The 17,977-nt window shown below is 33.2% G+C and overlaps 1 protein-coding gene across 1 annotated transcript in view; it reads left to right on the top strand.

Annotated features, from left to right (window-relative positions):
• The window catches only part of LOC123659615 (lysophosphatidylcholine acyltransferase), a 64,192-nt gene that overhangs the window by 13,699 nt on the left and 32,516 nt on the right, over positions 1-17,977 (top strand). The window contains exon 3 of the mRNA XM_045594819.1: positions 11,158-11,384. Within this exon, the coding sequence (XP_045450775.1) occupies positions 11,158-11,384 (227 nt within the window). The remainder of the gene's footprint in view (positions 1-11,157; positions 11,385-17,977) is intronic.

Below are 17,977 nucleotides of genomic sequence, written 5' to 3' on the forward strand. Positions count from 1 at the left end.
GCTGAAATGATTGTTAAATACGATAATTTAAAATGTTGTAATTTGATGCTCAACATTTTTGACATGAGTTAAATAAAATGTTAAACATTGTCATATTAGTTGCCTTTTGATTTAGGATTTCTCTTGAAGAGATTTTGTTTCTTTGCCTCAATGCAAGAGTTTGATCGACACATATGGCAAAAATTTGGCAACCATTAAGTTGATTACAATAGGAACAGACGACCGTTTCTGTATCTTATGATCCAACTAGCGACCCGCTCCGGCTTCGCACGGGTATAAAATATAATTATAGCCTATGTCATTCACTGAAAAAATGATTAAAATCGATCCAGTAGTTTTGATTTATTCATTACTGCCCGTGGCCCGCACGCGTTAACTTAGAGTAAAAGCCAGCCGGAACCGCCGCAAACACTACGTACCGCGATTTTTAAATCTGTAATATCTTCGAAAATATTCATTTAAATCAGATGCTGTAAAGGGCCATATAGATCTATATTAAATAAAAAATATATTTAAGGTATTTAATTGGATAAGGATTAATGCTGTATTGGTTAAAATCGCTTCGAAAATTAGCCATTATTTGTCGTAAAAAGTAAATGACGAAAAAATGTTATTGTGGGATATCCATAAGAGATAGGTATATACCATCGCGGAGTTTTCTGTAGACCTTTTCAATGTGTACAATACTTAGTACATTATTTTGATAAATCTCGCAGGGTTCAGCCTGCGTTTGCAATTTAAGCGAAAAAAAATAATAATTATTTACGACATAACATTAGAAAACTCAAAAATAACAGTATTTCTCCACTATTTAATGGATGTTATTATACATATAAACCTTCCTCTTGAATCAATCTATCTATTAAAAAGAACTGCATCAAAATCCGTTGCGTAGTTTTAAAGATTTAAGCGTACATACATGTGCAGGGACAGAGAAAGCGACTTTGTTTTATACTATGTAGTGATATATTATATTTATTTTTATAAGTCATAAAGATATTTTTCGTGATTTGGTTGTTTTTCTATTGTGTATTTCCAGACTGAAAAAAAAATGAATTGATGAAATGTTTAAATAATGAACGTATTCTGATAGTTTCGATTTTTTTTATGTAAATTTCCTAACTTGTTAACTTGTTAATACTTCTTCTAAGTATTTGTTAACTTAAAAAAAAACATCCGTGTAACGTTTATTTTGAGTCTCATAGTCATAATTTTGTCATAAGAGCAGATCAAATCTGTGACCATTACCGTTACTACCGGTTTGTGTGATCACTGCATATTGACCTGTCACCATTTATGATGACAGATTTGGTTATAAAGTAGTGTCTGTATAACTTGAATGTAAATGTAAATCGTGAATGATAGAAATACCGTACATTCACTTGGAAACTAACGGTATTAAATTTAGACGATTAAGGTGTAAAGATGACATACATGTACGTATGAAGGGAAGCGTTACTATGGCCTCGTTGATGTATAAACTCGCTGGACAGAAAACGATGTCTGGGTTAAATTGTTTCTTATGGATACTATAATATGCAATTTCAATATTAAAATATTAATTGTAGTTTCATTGAGAATGATTAAAAAGCCTATCTATAGATTGGGATTTAATACAATGTCGTAATGATTAATGCGATTTTAATGGGGAATTTGTCTAAAAATAATGTTAATTCTAGAATAATTATAATCGGTATACATCTTCAGTTTACTTACTAAATATACATTTTATTTGAGGTAGGGTATGTCTTGTTCAAAATCTGCAGCAGCCAGACGTAGGAAGTATCATAACCTTAAAAAAACAGGCATATAATACTACTTTTGAAGTGTTTTTTTGTAGCAAAAATAGTAGTCAGAGCTCCTGCAATGCGCTGTGTTAACTGGAATAGAATTAGCACCGCGCTTGTGACGATCCCGGAGTTCCGTAAACTACAATAACCGCTTACCTTGCGGCGAGCATACGATTATATGTCAATCGGACACATTGTTCAACCTAAAACCTTCAAATATATTTTAACATACGAGTATATACGCAAACTGCAGAAAAAATTAAACTTAACAAGGACCGCGGGCGATGAACGATGAAGATATGCCACTATAACTTAAGAACGTGAGACCAACTTTCATTTAGTTTTTTTAGTTTCCAGAAAATTCTGTTTTTCTTCGAATTCATTTTCATTTTCGGCGTCTTGTCATAAGAAATTCTGGAGATACGTTCTCATCCGTGGTTCTCATATAACATATGAAGGCGTGAAACTAAACATGATCGTACTCGTATATCTGAATTTGCTATCTGATCTGCATTTGTCACACAACTAATTTAAAAACATGACAAATCGCTGATTTTAAAACAACCTTATTTAACCGAGTTTAAAAAAGAAGGAGGTTACTCAATTCGACCGTATATATTTCTTTAATGTATGTTCGGGGATAACTTTGTCGTTTATGAACCGATTTTGATAAATCTTTTTTTGTTGGAAAGAAGATATCCCAGGTGTGGTACCATGATAAGGAAACCAGGATCTGATGATAGAATTCCAGAGAAATCATGGGCAACTCGAATATCCGTATAAATTTTTTCTGGGTGTATCGATTTTGATAATTTTTAATTAAATCGAAAGCCGATGTTTATCATGTGGTCACATTTAAATTTCATCGAGATCTAATTACAACTTTTGGAGTAATCTTTGATAATGCGTATTTACTTGACTATTTTTTCGTCTACCTACGTTGTATTACTTGTCGATGTAATCGATGTCGGTTTTTTTTCGCCTGCAAGCACAATTATATAATAGAAGCTTATTTGTAGCAGTTTATGATAAGGCTTTAAAAGATTACAGCTTAGTGGAGCAGGAGAATTTCAAACAATGTGACGTCTATTGTTGGCCATCTATTATTTATCTATCAGACAGTCTGACTAATTCTTAATTGTCCCTAAACTATTGGAATTAGAAACACAACGCTTAGTAGATTTATTTAAAGATGTATATTCTCAACAATATACGATTCCTGAAAATTTATTTAAATTTTTGATAAATTTGATAATTTTGCCTCATATTAGAAAAAAAAAAATAAGCTGTGTTTTACCATAAGGAGGTTGAAGTAAAATAAGCGATATTATTAAGTAATATTATATATCCGCAGCTTGGAATGTGCATGAGATCGATTTCGACAAGAGAAATGCGTAAACATCTACTAGAATGTAAGGCAAGCTTGAAGGGAAATTGGCATAATTGACGCATTCATTGAACAGAATATACCAGACAAAACAACCGGTTAGATTTATCGTTTTGTTTACCTTTTACTCATACACGCCACGCGCACCGTTCTACATGTTTCGTCGTAATTTGACAGTCGAAGAAAAAGAGAAAGTTCGTTTCTTATCAAGTTTAGGTTTAGTAGAGTGCTGTTTCGCTTCTTACCGTCGAACCGTGACGGATGGCAGTACAGTGCTCTTATTTGACTATTGATAATTGGGTCAGTGTTTCTATATTGCTTAACTAGGCGTTCCGCGCCCACATCCTTGGGCGTTAATTATTTTTCTGATGCAAATATATACTCGTTCGCATTTCTCCGACTTGATTTACGTATACTATTATTTTTCAATGAATTTTTTATTCATTAACAATAAAATATAGTCTATATCACTCCTGAATAGTATAGTTTTCTGTTAGTGAAAGAATTTTCATGATCGGATCAGTATTTGCGAAGGTTACCCCCTACAAACAGAGTTGGAAACTTTACCTCTTTATAATATTAGTATAGATGAACTTATGCCTCGTAAACTTAGAACCCATTAGCAGCTTTGTCGTGTAATTCGTGTGTCTCCAATTTTATAGGAATATTTTGGGAACTTAGGTTGCATATTTTATCCTGGATCTCCAATTATTTGATACTTAGTTGATTAGTCACGTCAATTAGTTTTCTAGCTGTTATGGATGTAAATCCGCTTGTGACAAAATTTTGTATATGTGTGTCGTGGTTTGGTTATTTGTGTTAGCTTGTATTGGGTGTTTTAGGACTTTTAATTTAAGATTATCAGACATACATGTTATTGAAGTCCGTTAAGATTGAAGAGAGTGTGTTTATTACTTTATTAACCTACGTATCGAGGATTTATCGCAATCTTTACTAGCCGTTTCCCGCACTTTCACCCACGTTGCACGCTTGTCACGGTGGAACGGTTACGTCACAACATCTCTTGTACGAGAAGCGTAATGTTCTATAGACAATAAACTGCCTTATTAAATAGGTTTTCTATTGTAAAAATTAATAAAGAAGAAATTTTAATAACTTTGCTAAGTGTCTGCTTCACTAAATTTGGATAACGTTATTTGACGGATGACGGTATCCGATTGTCAAAAGTTCGCTTCAGCCTGTAATATCCCATTACTGGGCATAGGCCTCTTTCCCCATATAGGAGAGGGATCAGATCTTAATCCACCACGCTGCTCGAAAGCGGGCTGGTGGATATATTCCCTACTATAAGTAACGATCGCTATCAGGTGTAAATGATAACAACCGGGACCGACATCTCAAGGCTATCCGAGGCACGGTGGGGAGACACACAAGGATTAATAACCAGACCGGAAATAAATATTTCTATAAACACAAATATGTACTCCAAGCGGGAATCGAACCCGCGACCGCGGTGTTGAGCCTCCGCCGACACGGCACACGCACCATTACAGCGGTCGTCAATCAATGATGACGATTGACGTCAATCAAGATTATAATTTAAATATAATTTTGAAGATCATAGAAATAATATAAGATATTAAATTATTTCTTAAGGTACTGTCATGCTCCAAATCATAGGAGCGAAGCAGTAACCGGAAACAATTAAAGACTACCAGCGGTTAGGAAGTTGTAAAAACAATATCTACACCGAGTCTATCTTACAACTAAAGAGTAAGGAGAACGGGAACTTTTCATAAAAGAAATAAATTTATAAAACATATAAAACTAATTTTATTTTTGTTTAATTAAAACTGAGAGATGGGGCAGCCCGACTGGGGTTACAGTACCTCGACCTTACAGAAGATCACAGCTAAATAACACTGTTTTTAAGCAGTGTTGTCTTCCTGTTGGTGAGTAAAGTGACCGGAGCTCCGGAAGGAACTGGGCATGGGGTCGGCATCACACTTGCGTTGCTTCCGGTGTTGCAGACGTCTATAAGCAACGGTAATCGCTTACCATCAGGTGAGCCGTACGCTTATTTGCCAATCTAGTTACATTAAAAAAAAATGAATGCAAAATTACCATAGACCTATGTCCAGCTGTGGGATGTTACAGGCTGAAGCGTATAATCTTGATTACATATACTTCGCAAAAATATTGATTTGAGTGGTTCATTTTCAACAATTATTTGGTTATTAAAAAAAAATTTGTTATTCTCAAGATTTTTATTATAAGTATAGTAAACAAAATGAATATTTTTGTAATGTATGTTGATATGCGCAATAATTCCGCTGTAACTGTTACGCAGTTCGGCGATTAAGAAATTGTAAAAGTATTTGGTCTAAAAAAAATATTTATTTATTTATTTAATCGTCTTTTGTATCTTATCTATACTATGTGACGTTGTTAAAATCATTCGCGCTATTTAAACACCATTGGTAGTCAGTGGGGTATTTTAAAATTCAGCGCCATGGGCCAATAGAGTTTGCCGCCACATAAATTAAGGGAAAAAGGCGAAAACAGGATGTGTAATACGGCTGTGACGTTTTGGAAAAAAATCCATTACTGACGATGTATTCTTTTTTAGGTCGCCTATTCCTTATAATTTTATATTAGTCGCATCCCTAGTACGTATGCTGGGCACGCGCTGCTCCTCTCAGTCGTATCGGGCCATGGCCCTTTTGGCCCTAAAGTAAATACGCCCATATTTTGTCTACTTGTACCTTCGGCAACATACTTCATTTATTAATCCTGTTTTTTTTATTATTAAATACTATTTTTATATACTTTGTTAATGCTATATATGTTACTATATTTAGTTTTTAAATGTAAATCTAACGTCCTGTGCTGGCAGCATTTGTAAAGGTGCGGACTGAAAAGCAGCTATAAGCTGAGTCTACGACCTTTTCACCAGCATTTTTTTATAAAATCTCTGTAAATTAGACTAAGAAATCTGTTGTTTTTTTAATGTTTGGTGAATAAACGTCTTTATTATTATTATTATTATTATATTGAGAGTCATAAATCCAAATTATTGGATTAAACAATTTAGTAGCTATTTCTATACAATTCCTGTTTCTGTGTTCCTTAACTCTGTTAGTGTATGTTCGTTTGTGTGTGTGTGTGTGTGTGTGTGTAAGTAAATTGTGTTTTTAAATTTTATTTATATTACAAAAAATAATATTACGAAAAGCTTATAAAATTTATTTTAATAAAAGCGAATTTGATTTCAAGTTTGGAATAAAAACTATTTTTCAAGGTTCAGGAAAAACTAATAAGGAACTGTGACAAAGGCTTTACCGTTTTACGTGTTTGCCCTTCAATAAAATACACAAAAAATACACAGAACAGAAGCTAAAAGAAAAGTTAAAAGAAAATCACGGTCAATGAAGATGTCCTTAGGACTTGGGAGATACCATATTATGTCTGGAAAAGAGTAAACGTACTAATTTAAGAGTATTAGGTTCGTTTCTTTGTTTGTAATATACTAGCTGTTGCCCTTGTCTTCGCTAATAAATTTTAATTTTATTCCATATATTTGGCTATTCAATAGAAACAAGCGCGTTTCCAGAATAAAAATGTCTTTTTCAACGCATCTATCAGCGCAGGGAAAATCATTTTTAATCTGAATTCTTCTTGTACTTCTTTTTTTTTCTTGTACTTCTTCTGTTAATGTAGCATTTCTGATGTACTGTGCACGTCACTATAGTTTTAATACTCCACATAGTGCCCGGTTTTACCAAATTAAGGGCAAGTTATGTTTTTAAGCTGGTAAAACTGCGTATACCATACTCAATTATCTACATCCTAGATTTCATAACAATTGGTTGGTCTTAGCGAGAAATAACAACAAACATTCCCACTACCCTTACATTTATTTTAATAGATAAAGCTTGTATCCTACATACTTTACTACGTAGGTATAATTTTGCTACGAAAATTATATAGTTAAATACGGAAATTCGTGAGAATGGGAGGAATCAGGTTTCGTAATCTTTCTCGCAAATATTACTATACTAATTGTAATAAAACTTGGTACGTATATAGCTGTAGATCCATAGGGCACTTATTATCCTGACCTTTCCACGGGGTCCGAATAACACGGGTGAAATTGCTAGGCAGTTAGTAAATACTATATATGGGGGTTGACAGGAGCAAAACAGATCTTCCAAAGAGATAGTTTGGGAACCAACCCTGATTATGAAATATGACGAATGAAAGAAAGAAATAATTATGGAGCACGAAAGTACAAGAGGCATGATTGATAGAACTAGAATGAAACAGTCCCAGAACTATGTCTTTGGGGTTTAATATAAACAAAACAGATCTTCCTCTAACTACATATGATATATATCTTATATTTTTGATATTCGTTTTCTCTATTTTCTTCTGACCATAGTTCGGTTGCCAAAGTACTAATATTGAAACAGATAATGATGTCTAGAAATGTATGTGTGTTAAACTGTCTAATAGCAACGACAGTAAAATACCTCAAACCGTTATGTTCATTTTATTATGTCGAGAGATAAATCTCTAACCTTACTTACCGTTTCAAGTTCATCGCTCTACAGTTTTTTAAGTCGTTTTGTTCAAGGTCCGCGATACGAAACTAAGAGTTATTTTTGCAGTAATGTCTAACGGTGCTTTATACGTTGATAAATTCTGCAACTTGTTATATTATAGAAGTCGCGAGTTCGTTAGAGCGTGGTATCAAGAACCACTTATTCTATGTTAATACTTTTTCGAAGTAAAACTTCTTTTCGCATGCTTGACTTGGGGAGGAAGCTGGTGAATGGGTAACAAGAGCGTTACAGAAAAGTGTGATCGGGCGGAAATTGAGAGGAAGATAGATAGAAGTCAGATGGAGCTAAAGAAGATTTACTACAGTCGTGTGGTCTAAAGCACACTCGTTTTTATCTGTGTTGGTAAGTCTGTTTATAGATGACGAAAATAGGCTATAAAATTGTATATTAGAAACAGGCTATTAAAATCAAGCTCTATTTCATAAGACAAGAGTACTGAGTTTGTGTTACGGAATCCGAGTGTAATATCAGATTAAGATTTATAAAACCTGAGTTCTGAATTTGAGTTAACAGAGGTTGGTTAGCTGACCTATAGTTTTAGTGAATTATAATCATGGTCATATATGTCGTTAAGTCGGTCGACTCAATTTTCTTTCGAATAAACTGTCGATGACCACAAAGTGTACATTTTTATTCTGTTAAGTCTTTTGACTCATCTAATGAGTGGCTGGTTATTATTTCTTTATATTTGTTCATCTAATCCTAAGTGATTAACCTAAAGTGAGTTGGAGGCAGCTAATTAGGAAGTGAGGAAAGCCTATCATACTTACCGTAAAAAATTTCAAGTCGTGCAGTTGATTGTACACAACTAGTTTCCAACAACATTATGGTTATTCTCTAAAGTAAAAGTAAGGCCTTGGTAGCTTACATTTTGGTTTTCTTAAACTATAGATTTGACAAGTTCAATTTAAAAAGTTTAAATTATTATTTGACATAACGTATTAACGTAAATTTTCACGAGAGTCAGTCGAAGCATTTGATCCGTTAGGATCCGCCTTCTTTCTAATCGAAGTTTATTTGACTTCATTAAGTAAATTGTAGTTAATTAAACATAACCTTTGCAGTATTCAATACTTACAGTTACTGTTCAATACGTGTTGTATACACCATCCATAGATTTTTTTTAAAGTAATCTTATTTCGTCCTTTTAAAGTTAAAAGTAGTTTCCGTGTAAAGCTTCCTTTTAATATGTAAAAAATAGGTCACATCACCTGACTTTGTAATTTTGTAGGTTTACGCCGAGTTGCACGAAACAAAATTAAAATTTAAGTAGAGATTAAACTAATTTAATCACAACGATTTCATACAATTCTTGCGATTAAATTAGTTTAATCACTACTTAAATTTTAATTTCTTTTCGTGCAACTCGGCGTTAGTTAGTTTATAGATTTATGCCACTAAGTCTTTGAACATAACTATCGACACTCAAAGCATTTTGAGAACGTAGTCGAGTTCAATCAATTTTTAAATTAGATTTTCGTCTGTACAATTTAGTGTTGACTTTGCTGAATCGATGAATTCGATATTTCTGATTTGGTTCGCTTAAATGTAGATAATCTCTTTTTTTTTTTTAAAGAGAAAAGTATGTTTTCTAGGTTGTTTTGTTTTTAATGTCGCCCCTTTGATTCGTTTTGGGTTCTTTTACTTTCACGATTTTGTGTCTGTTTTATTATATAGTTGGTTCTCAAATTTATTTATATTATTATTCATGCATTCGATTCGGCTTTCAAAGTTACGCTATAGCCAGTAATATCCTACTGCTGGGCATAGGCCTCTTTCCCCATAATTATAGGAGGAGGATCAAAGCTTAAGCTTAATCCACCACGCTGCTCCAATTCCGGTTGGCGGTTTTTTTATTGGTGTCGATTTTAATTTTTTTTTAAATAATATACTTGTTCATTTTTTCCTTTGCCTACTTTTTTGTATCTTATGTATTTTTAAGTATTACTAAGTATTTATTTGTGTACGTTACAATTGTAATGTTACTTGATTGATGTGTGCAGTTGTAATCGGAATACATATTTAAATTTCTATATTTTTTTATAACATTTGATGTTTATTGTTTTTACGTATAGTCTGTTATATCTGTTACTATACCTGATTAAAATAAATAGTAATTTTCTTTCTATGAATATCAACGTCATTATTAATTTTATTGTCTTACTGCTGTGCTAAATGAGCCAAGATTAGTTTATGAATGTCTGATGAATATAGAGAAATATAATTTTATTTTGTGTCAATAATGTATTCTGTCAGAAAGTTGAACAACCCGCCGACAGATATTAATGATTATATGATCGCTATAATCTATGACAACATATGTTAGCGATAGCTTTACGTACACTCCGAGTCACGGCCCAGACAAGAAAAAAATGATTGTTCATGAATTTGCTCTGAGTAGTGGATATACTGCGAGCGGTAATTTTTGATACTTCAAACGCGTACGAGTGTTTGTTAATGTTTTAATTATGCTACGCTACTAATTATACTTAAAATTACTCTTTTTACTTAAAAATTATTTCGTTATGTTAGCGTTGTAACTGAACTTTGTTTCTTCAGACGAAAATAAGTCAACAAAATGTTCGACAAAAACTTTACCGCTACACTAACACCAATCACTTTTGTATCATAAATCACATTCGTATCTCATTTTTTATGTACATTTAATTTAGAATTACTTGGGTCAAATAATTACGTGAAATTATGCTTTTTTTGTTTGTTATAACAACCGCTCTGGTGTAGTAGTGCGAGACGCCTAAAACACCAATGGTTTGCGGATTCGATTCCCAATCGGGATGTATATTTGTATTTGCACAAATATTTCTTTCCGGTTTGGATGTCCGTCCTTGTGGGACTCCCCACCGTGCCTCGGATAGCACGTTGAGCCGTCGATCCCTGTTCTAACATATCATGTCTAGTATTGATGTATTGCTGTGTGGTTACGGTATTAAGAATCACAGTTCCATTGCCACCTTGGAACTTAAAAAGCCGACCGATGGCGGGATAACCATCCAACTGCTGGCTTTGAAATACACAGGTCGAAGATGGGCAGCAGCGTCTTCGGTGCGACAAAGCCAGCCGGTCACCAACCCGCCTGCCCAGCGTGGTGACTATGGGCAAAACACATGAGTTACTCCATTTTTGTCGCGAACTTGTGGAGGCTTATGTCCAGTAGTGGACTGTAATAGGCTGAAATAATGATGATGATGATGATTGATGAGCCTTAAATTGTACAAGTGTTAAGCTGATCACAGGTCTTCTATTCTGTATAGACGGACAAAATATTAAGGAGAAGAAAGAGAGAATAATTACAAACAGATTAATATTACAAACAGACACTCTAATTTTACTTGTTTAGATAACAAAGTTACTAACAGCGTTGTTCCTATTCTAGTAAACTTCGCTTCTCCATTCTATCACTCATACGGTTGGTGGTGGTGGCGGCTGGTTTCCACCGGGTGAAGGTGTTGGGTCGAGAGCACCTTCCGAAGAGTCCAAGGGACGCTCCCGTGGTGGTAATCGCCCCACACTCGTCTTACTTCGACGCCATAGCCATAGTCTGCCTCGGAGCTCCAAGCGTCGTCGCCAAAGCTGACACCGCAAGACTGCCATTTATAGGACGTATGTGCCGTGTATTTTGGCATGTGTAGTTGTTTCATTTAGCGCTTGTTTGTTGTTTTTGTTTTGTTTGCTTGATAGTCTTCGTGTCGTGATTAATTCTTCACACTTTTATATGTTACATTTACAAAATCCTATTGTACTTTAAGATTTTCCGAGCACGTGTCATCAATAGTAATCATCGTGTTTTTACGCTAGTTTGTTTTCTTTTGAGTTGACACTTGATTGTTTGGGAACATAAATTCTCGTATCTTTGCTGCGTACAATCAATTTTTGTTTTGTTTTATTGATTGCTTCTTTGTTGTTTAGTTGTGTTGTTTTATTTTTATTTTATGTTGCGCTAAATTGTTTTTTAATTGTAAAAGTTTTAGTGTTACGATTCTTTGTACTTTTGTGCTATTTTTATTCTGATGTTTGATATTTGCTTTTTTACTAAATTCTAGAAAAGGTCCCTGTTTAACCCATATGTTGTAGCAAATTAAATTAAATATGTTTTGTTCTATAACCTGTGTATTTATTGTGAACATTTTTTGTATATCAAACATTATCCTCGAAGAAAAACACAACTGTTTATACAAACACAGTTATGTATGTATTACTGAGTAAATAATTGTGCTTGATCGAGGAAGTCAGTTAATCTTTTTAATTAATTAAGTGTTGCAATTTTAACGCTACTTTTAATTATTTTGTTTATTTACCGTATTTTAGAACAAAATTAATTCAACAAAGTTTAAATGTGCTTTATACTATTTAATCATCTTGCATTTGAATTAAGAATACTCCAGGCGCTGACAAAGAAGTTTTTTTTTTTTAATGTACTAAGGTAAGTACGAGATTGTGACATGTCAAAAAACTTTCTTTAAATATCGACCTTAGTGAGGATCTAACGAATTGTTGCATTACGGCAAATAAAAAATAAAGGCTTGGTTCACAGCGAACATATATTAAATATTCTTTATATTCAACTGCGGTGAAGGTACTATGTGTTTGTTCATGTTCCCGCGGTGGATGACGATTGCGGAAAACCGGAATGCTTGGCGCGAACTTAGGGAAGCCTGTAATATAAGGCAGTGGACTGTGATAGGTTGAAGTGAAGTGAGAGTGCCCTGAGGTTTCATCTGCATATGATAATGATAGTAATACACACACACACGCACACACACATATATATATCTTAATATATATAAATCTCGTGTCACAATGTTTGTCCTCATCATTATCATTACAGCCTATACAGTCCACTGCTGGACATAGGCCTCCACAAGTTTACGCCAAAAATAACGTGAACTCATGTGTTTTGCCCATAGTCACCACGCTGGGCAGGCGGGTTGGTGACCGCAGTACTGGCTTTGTCGCACCGAAGACGCTGCTGCCCGTCTTCGGCCTGTGTATTTCAAAGCCAGCAGTTGGATGGTTATCCCGCCATCGGTCGGCTTCTTAAGTTCCAAGGTGGTTGTGGAACCTTGTTATCCTCAATGGACTCTTAAACCACTTAACCGATTATAATAAAATTCGCATACCATGTGCAGTTCGATCCAACTTAAAAGATAGGCTATATTTTATTTTGATATATTATGTTATTATTATATTTCAGGAAAAAATAAGGTGATACGAAGTTCGCCAGGTCAGCTAGTATATATATATATATATATATATATATATATATATATATATATATATATATATATATATATAGTCTATAGCATTCCTCGGTAAACGGACTATCCAACACAAAGATTTTTTTTTTTAAATTTCGATCCAGTACATACTACTTGAGATTAGCGCTTTCAAAGAAAAATACTTTTCAGTCCTATTAATATAGATTAGATTCAACAATGATCTAACAGTTGGTTTCACTGTTCGCTGATAAAATTTGTAGCTTTCTACCAAATAGCGGTTAAAAATTTTGATACGCTTTTTCGGTTTCACTGTCAAAACCACGTAACGTGTTGGATGTTTCTAGTCAAAACCGTAACTTGCAACAGACTAAGGACCTATTTTATTGACTATTAATAATGTCCCTGGCAGTCTGTGTTGAACTTAAGTACTAGATAAATCTTTATCGATTACTGATAAATTTCCCTTGAGGAATGCCGCAATGTCTTGGGTATATGTTTTTTGTATGATATTGCTAACGGACACGTGGATTGCCCGGAGCTAGTAAGTACACTGTCATATTGTGCACCTAAACGTCGTACACGTCATACGCCTCTGTTGTCTGTTCCTTGTAGTAGCAGAAAATACTCTGCCAATACTTCACTGACTAGATTACCACGCATCTTTAATGAATCATTCAACGATATAGATTTATTTGCATTCTCTAAAGCTAATTTTAGAAATAAACTAATCTTAAAACAAAAAACTAAAAGTAAATAAATGTGCGCGACTTCCGCTAAATATTTTTGAATCTTTAGCTATTGAGATAATAAGCATTATTGCAAGCTAACGCTCCCTAGTGGTCATGTACCGATCCCAAGATATTGACATCGTAGGGCTAGGGCGTCAACTCCTAATCCACACAACACACTGTGTGATGACACACATAAAATGTCTGCCTAATACCTATTTAATTAACTAATGACTATAATAAATGTAGTGATATTAAAATAACTTTTTGTTATATGATAAAAAACATTATTATATATAATACATATTGAAACATCGACAAATACGCTGTACTTTATATATAATACTCGTAGAAAGTTATTGAATAATAATAAAAAATTGATCCATAGCTATGACTATTGTGAGCGCGCGATCTCATTGTTCCAAATGCAACAATGTAACTATACTTATAAATATTATAAAGGGAAACCTGTTATTGGCCTTATTTTTTGTAATTTGTTTATAGTATGCATAGATGAAGTAAAAAAAAGTAGATAATGCGCGGCCTTTGTTGTTAGTGAAGCCACAAAACTCAGCTCCTTCAAGTAAACACACGCGCTCACGCACACATATGCATCAAACTACGCTCATTTTCGTTAGTATCTCACGAGGCCTCGTACAGTAACTTTGCCTATAAAATGCCGTTCTTTTGTAATTAAATGGTGCAAAAACAATACCAAAGTGAACAAAAAGTCTGAAGAAATATCGTTTCACACGTAAATACATACAAAACTTTATATTTTTTGTTATTCCAAAATAATATTAAGGTTATTCGAAACTTATAATTTCTATGCCCCGAAATGACGTACCGAGGGAGTGTTACCAGTAATTTTTATTTCCATTAGCCCAAAATGCGGGTAAGTAAATTGTAGGCAATCATAGAAAAATAATTAAGTAGAAAGTGGACATCATTATTGTGTTTTTTTTTATCGTGTGATTTTATGTTTTACCTAAATTGAAGTCAATATGAATTTTTAACTCGTTTGTGTCTGTTTAAATTTGTGAATTAAAACTACTCATATTTTACTACTAAATATCATGATTTTAGGTTTCCAACGAATATTTTAATAGGAGATAGATAGAATAGGTAGCTGCTGTGCGACTGAGCTGAAATGAACTACAACGACAGCCATCCTCATCTAGTGTGGTTTGTTCAAACCATTTTGATAAAGCTGACATGTACGGTACAAAACGTGGACTTCGCAGAGTACCATCACGTATATACTACTACGTACTACTAGGTATTTTAATGTTAAATTAGTCGTTAACCAAGATTTAATCTTTGATACACCTAGAAAACATAAACTAAGAGAAAAGTAAAAAAAGCAGGAACTTTATTTAAAAAAAAAAAAATGTAAAAAAATTAAATCATTACAGCAAAGAGTTAGACGTCTTTAAAACAGGAACTTGCCCTTCAGAGGAATCATCAATTACTTAAGAACGCAATTTTCATTGACACAGATTTATATAATTCATTAAATCAAAACATGGCTGCAATAGATTTATTTAACAATTTGAAGCAAAAAAAGAGTAAATATATTTAAAACTATAAACAGATTTTTATTTTCGCATTCGCATCGCATTTTACCTATGTTAAATTAATTGTGTTTAATCCCATTTAATAAAATTTTCAGGGACTTTTTTAAAAAAGTGTCAACATTTCACTCACTCACACATATTTAAAAAAGTGGCTTCACTTTTTTGTTCTAAGTGCGTTATCTATTCTTTTTACTTGATCTATGATAGTATGTATTAACTGAAACGCTGTTGGTTTTCTTAATAAAATAAATAAATAAAAATTAATAAATAAAAATAAGGATCGATGGAATTCGTTAAAAAAACTCGAATTGAGAATCTCCTTTTTTCACGTCGGTTAAAATGCATAATATATTTTTAAGTTGAATTTAAGACATGTGTGTGAAAGTTAGTAATATACTAACGGTATCATGATTAAAATAACTCTTCACCATTCTAATGACGTTTCAATTCCCGCCAATAAATATTAAAAATACAGACTGATAACGGCGTCTCGATTTGCAATAAAAAGTATAATTGTCTATACAATTTAAATTCACAATAAATATCTATCAAGATTGAAGTTAAAGCGGTTAGTAGAATTGGCAATTTAATGTTTTATAAATTTTTTTTTAGAAATTAAAAAAAAGAAAGCAAAAAAACTTTCGCTTTTGTCTAGAAAAAAATAAAACAGCATTAGCTCATGATATTTCTATATTCTGATATTAACTAATTTCTGTTTTTTTATATATCACTAGGTCGGCCAACAAGCGTACGGCTCATCTGATTATAAGTGATTACCACAGCTTATAGACGTCTGCAACACCAGAAGCATCGCAAGCGCGTTGCCGACCCTATCCCCAATTTACCCCAGAAGCTCTGGTCACCTTAATCACCAAAAGGAACACAACACTGCTTGAAAACAGTATTATTTAGCTGTGATCTTCTGCAAGGTCGAGGTACTACCCCAGTCGTTCTGCTCCATATTTTCAGAAAATTTTCTACTGTGCCCCAATTTAGTTGTTTGTTATTGTTCCTTATAGTGCAGGAAAGAATAGAAACAATCTCTTTTAGAGATAAATGATTATAGACTATATGATCATAGACTATATATTTAAGTTTCACGCGTATATCTAAATATACAAAAATTTCGTGTCACGATGTTTCTCCGGGCTAGGCGAAACTACGTGACCGATTTTAGGTTAATTTTGCACTGATGTGTGACTTCGTCCAATTCATAATAAATATAGGCTATGTTTTATTTCGATTGATTGATTTTTAATGAACGTGATATTTTTTATCGCAAAGTTAAAAAGGTATGGCGGTATGAAGTTCGCCAAGTCTAGCTAAGCTAGTGTATGTATAATTGTATATATGAATCGCTTAACCAACATAAACGTGTTAACAAACGTGTTTCTTTCTTTCTTTCCCGCAAAAATATGTATTTTATAATTATTTAATCGTTATTTACGTTACTTATGATTGTTTTACAAGAATACGGTAAAAATAAATTTATTTATAATTACTATATTTCCGAAGACGTAAGTTTTACAAAAGGTGTCTCAGAAAAGTACCAAATGTTGTCAAGCGATACACGACTATTAACTTCAGTTTGTTTCTTCGTAAAATAATTACCTCTTACTCGTAATTAAATTAATGATAGGTTACGATTTTTGCAAAATGACGTAATGACGTAATTAGTGATATTGAGTGTTTTGTTTCGATTGCATTAAGGCGTGAGTTACGTGTTTGTAAACTCGTTAATTTTGTACGAGTACTGTGGCGAAGTTTTTACAATTTTTTATATATAACTAGAACGGCAAACAAGCGTACAGATCACTTGATATCAAGCGGTTACCGTAGTATATAGAGCCTACAATACCAGACTACTCAAGCCTGGAATTGAAGTCACACGGAGCAGAAAACACCACCACCACCAGGCCACTTCAGACTGCGCCAATGGGCTCGTGAAAATCAGAACTGTTTTTATTCCGCCTACATAGTTTTATTGACGGAAAGTAGATAAATGTGTGGTTGTGTGTATCTACGTATTTCTTACTTATATAATATTAATTTCCGTATTACAAATATTAAGTGTTAAATTTAGATGATTTGTGTCAATAAAAAACAAAATAATTTAAAAGGCATTTCCTTAATGTCTTTGAAAGTACAAATAAAAAGTCATGAACACAACTACGGTATATATTTAAAAATATAAAAATGGCGAAGAACAGGTTTCTCATAAACTGCAGTCATTCTTCATATTAACGGAGATTGTGCAAGCTCCTGTGTGGTATTGGACAACTCAAATTTATTTCCTTCGTAATTAATTTAGTAAAAAAAAAGAAGATATTAATAGCTAACTTATTATTCTATATATTTTAACTCATATAACTTATTATTCGGCACAAGATTATATTAATGATAAAGACGTGTATTTAGTGATGCCGTATTTCATGCAAGATATTACCGATTTTAAAGTAAAATACAGTTTTTTGTTATGACTAACTTCCATCCAAAAATTCGGAGCACACTTGTGAGAGTCTTAGTTTTATATGCCAAATACTAAAACACGGTGAACATTTAACGAGGTTTTGGTACATAAAGTGCAAATTCATTCCTTTTTGTAAATAAAGCATACAAATAATTGTTTGCTCACAAACAAAAAAAAACCGACTTCAATAACATCGACAAGT

Source organism: Melitaea cinxia, chromosome 14 (genome assembly GCF_905220565.1).
Source record: "Melitaea cinxia chromosome 14, ilMelCinx1.1, whole genome shotgun sequence".
Lineage (NCBI taxonomy): Eukaryota > Metazoa > Arthropoda > Insecta > Lepidoptera > Nymphalidae > Melitaea > Melitaea cinxia.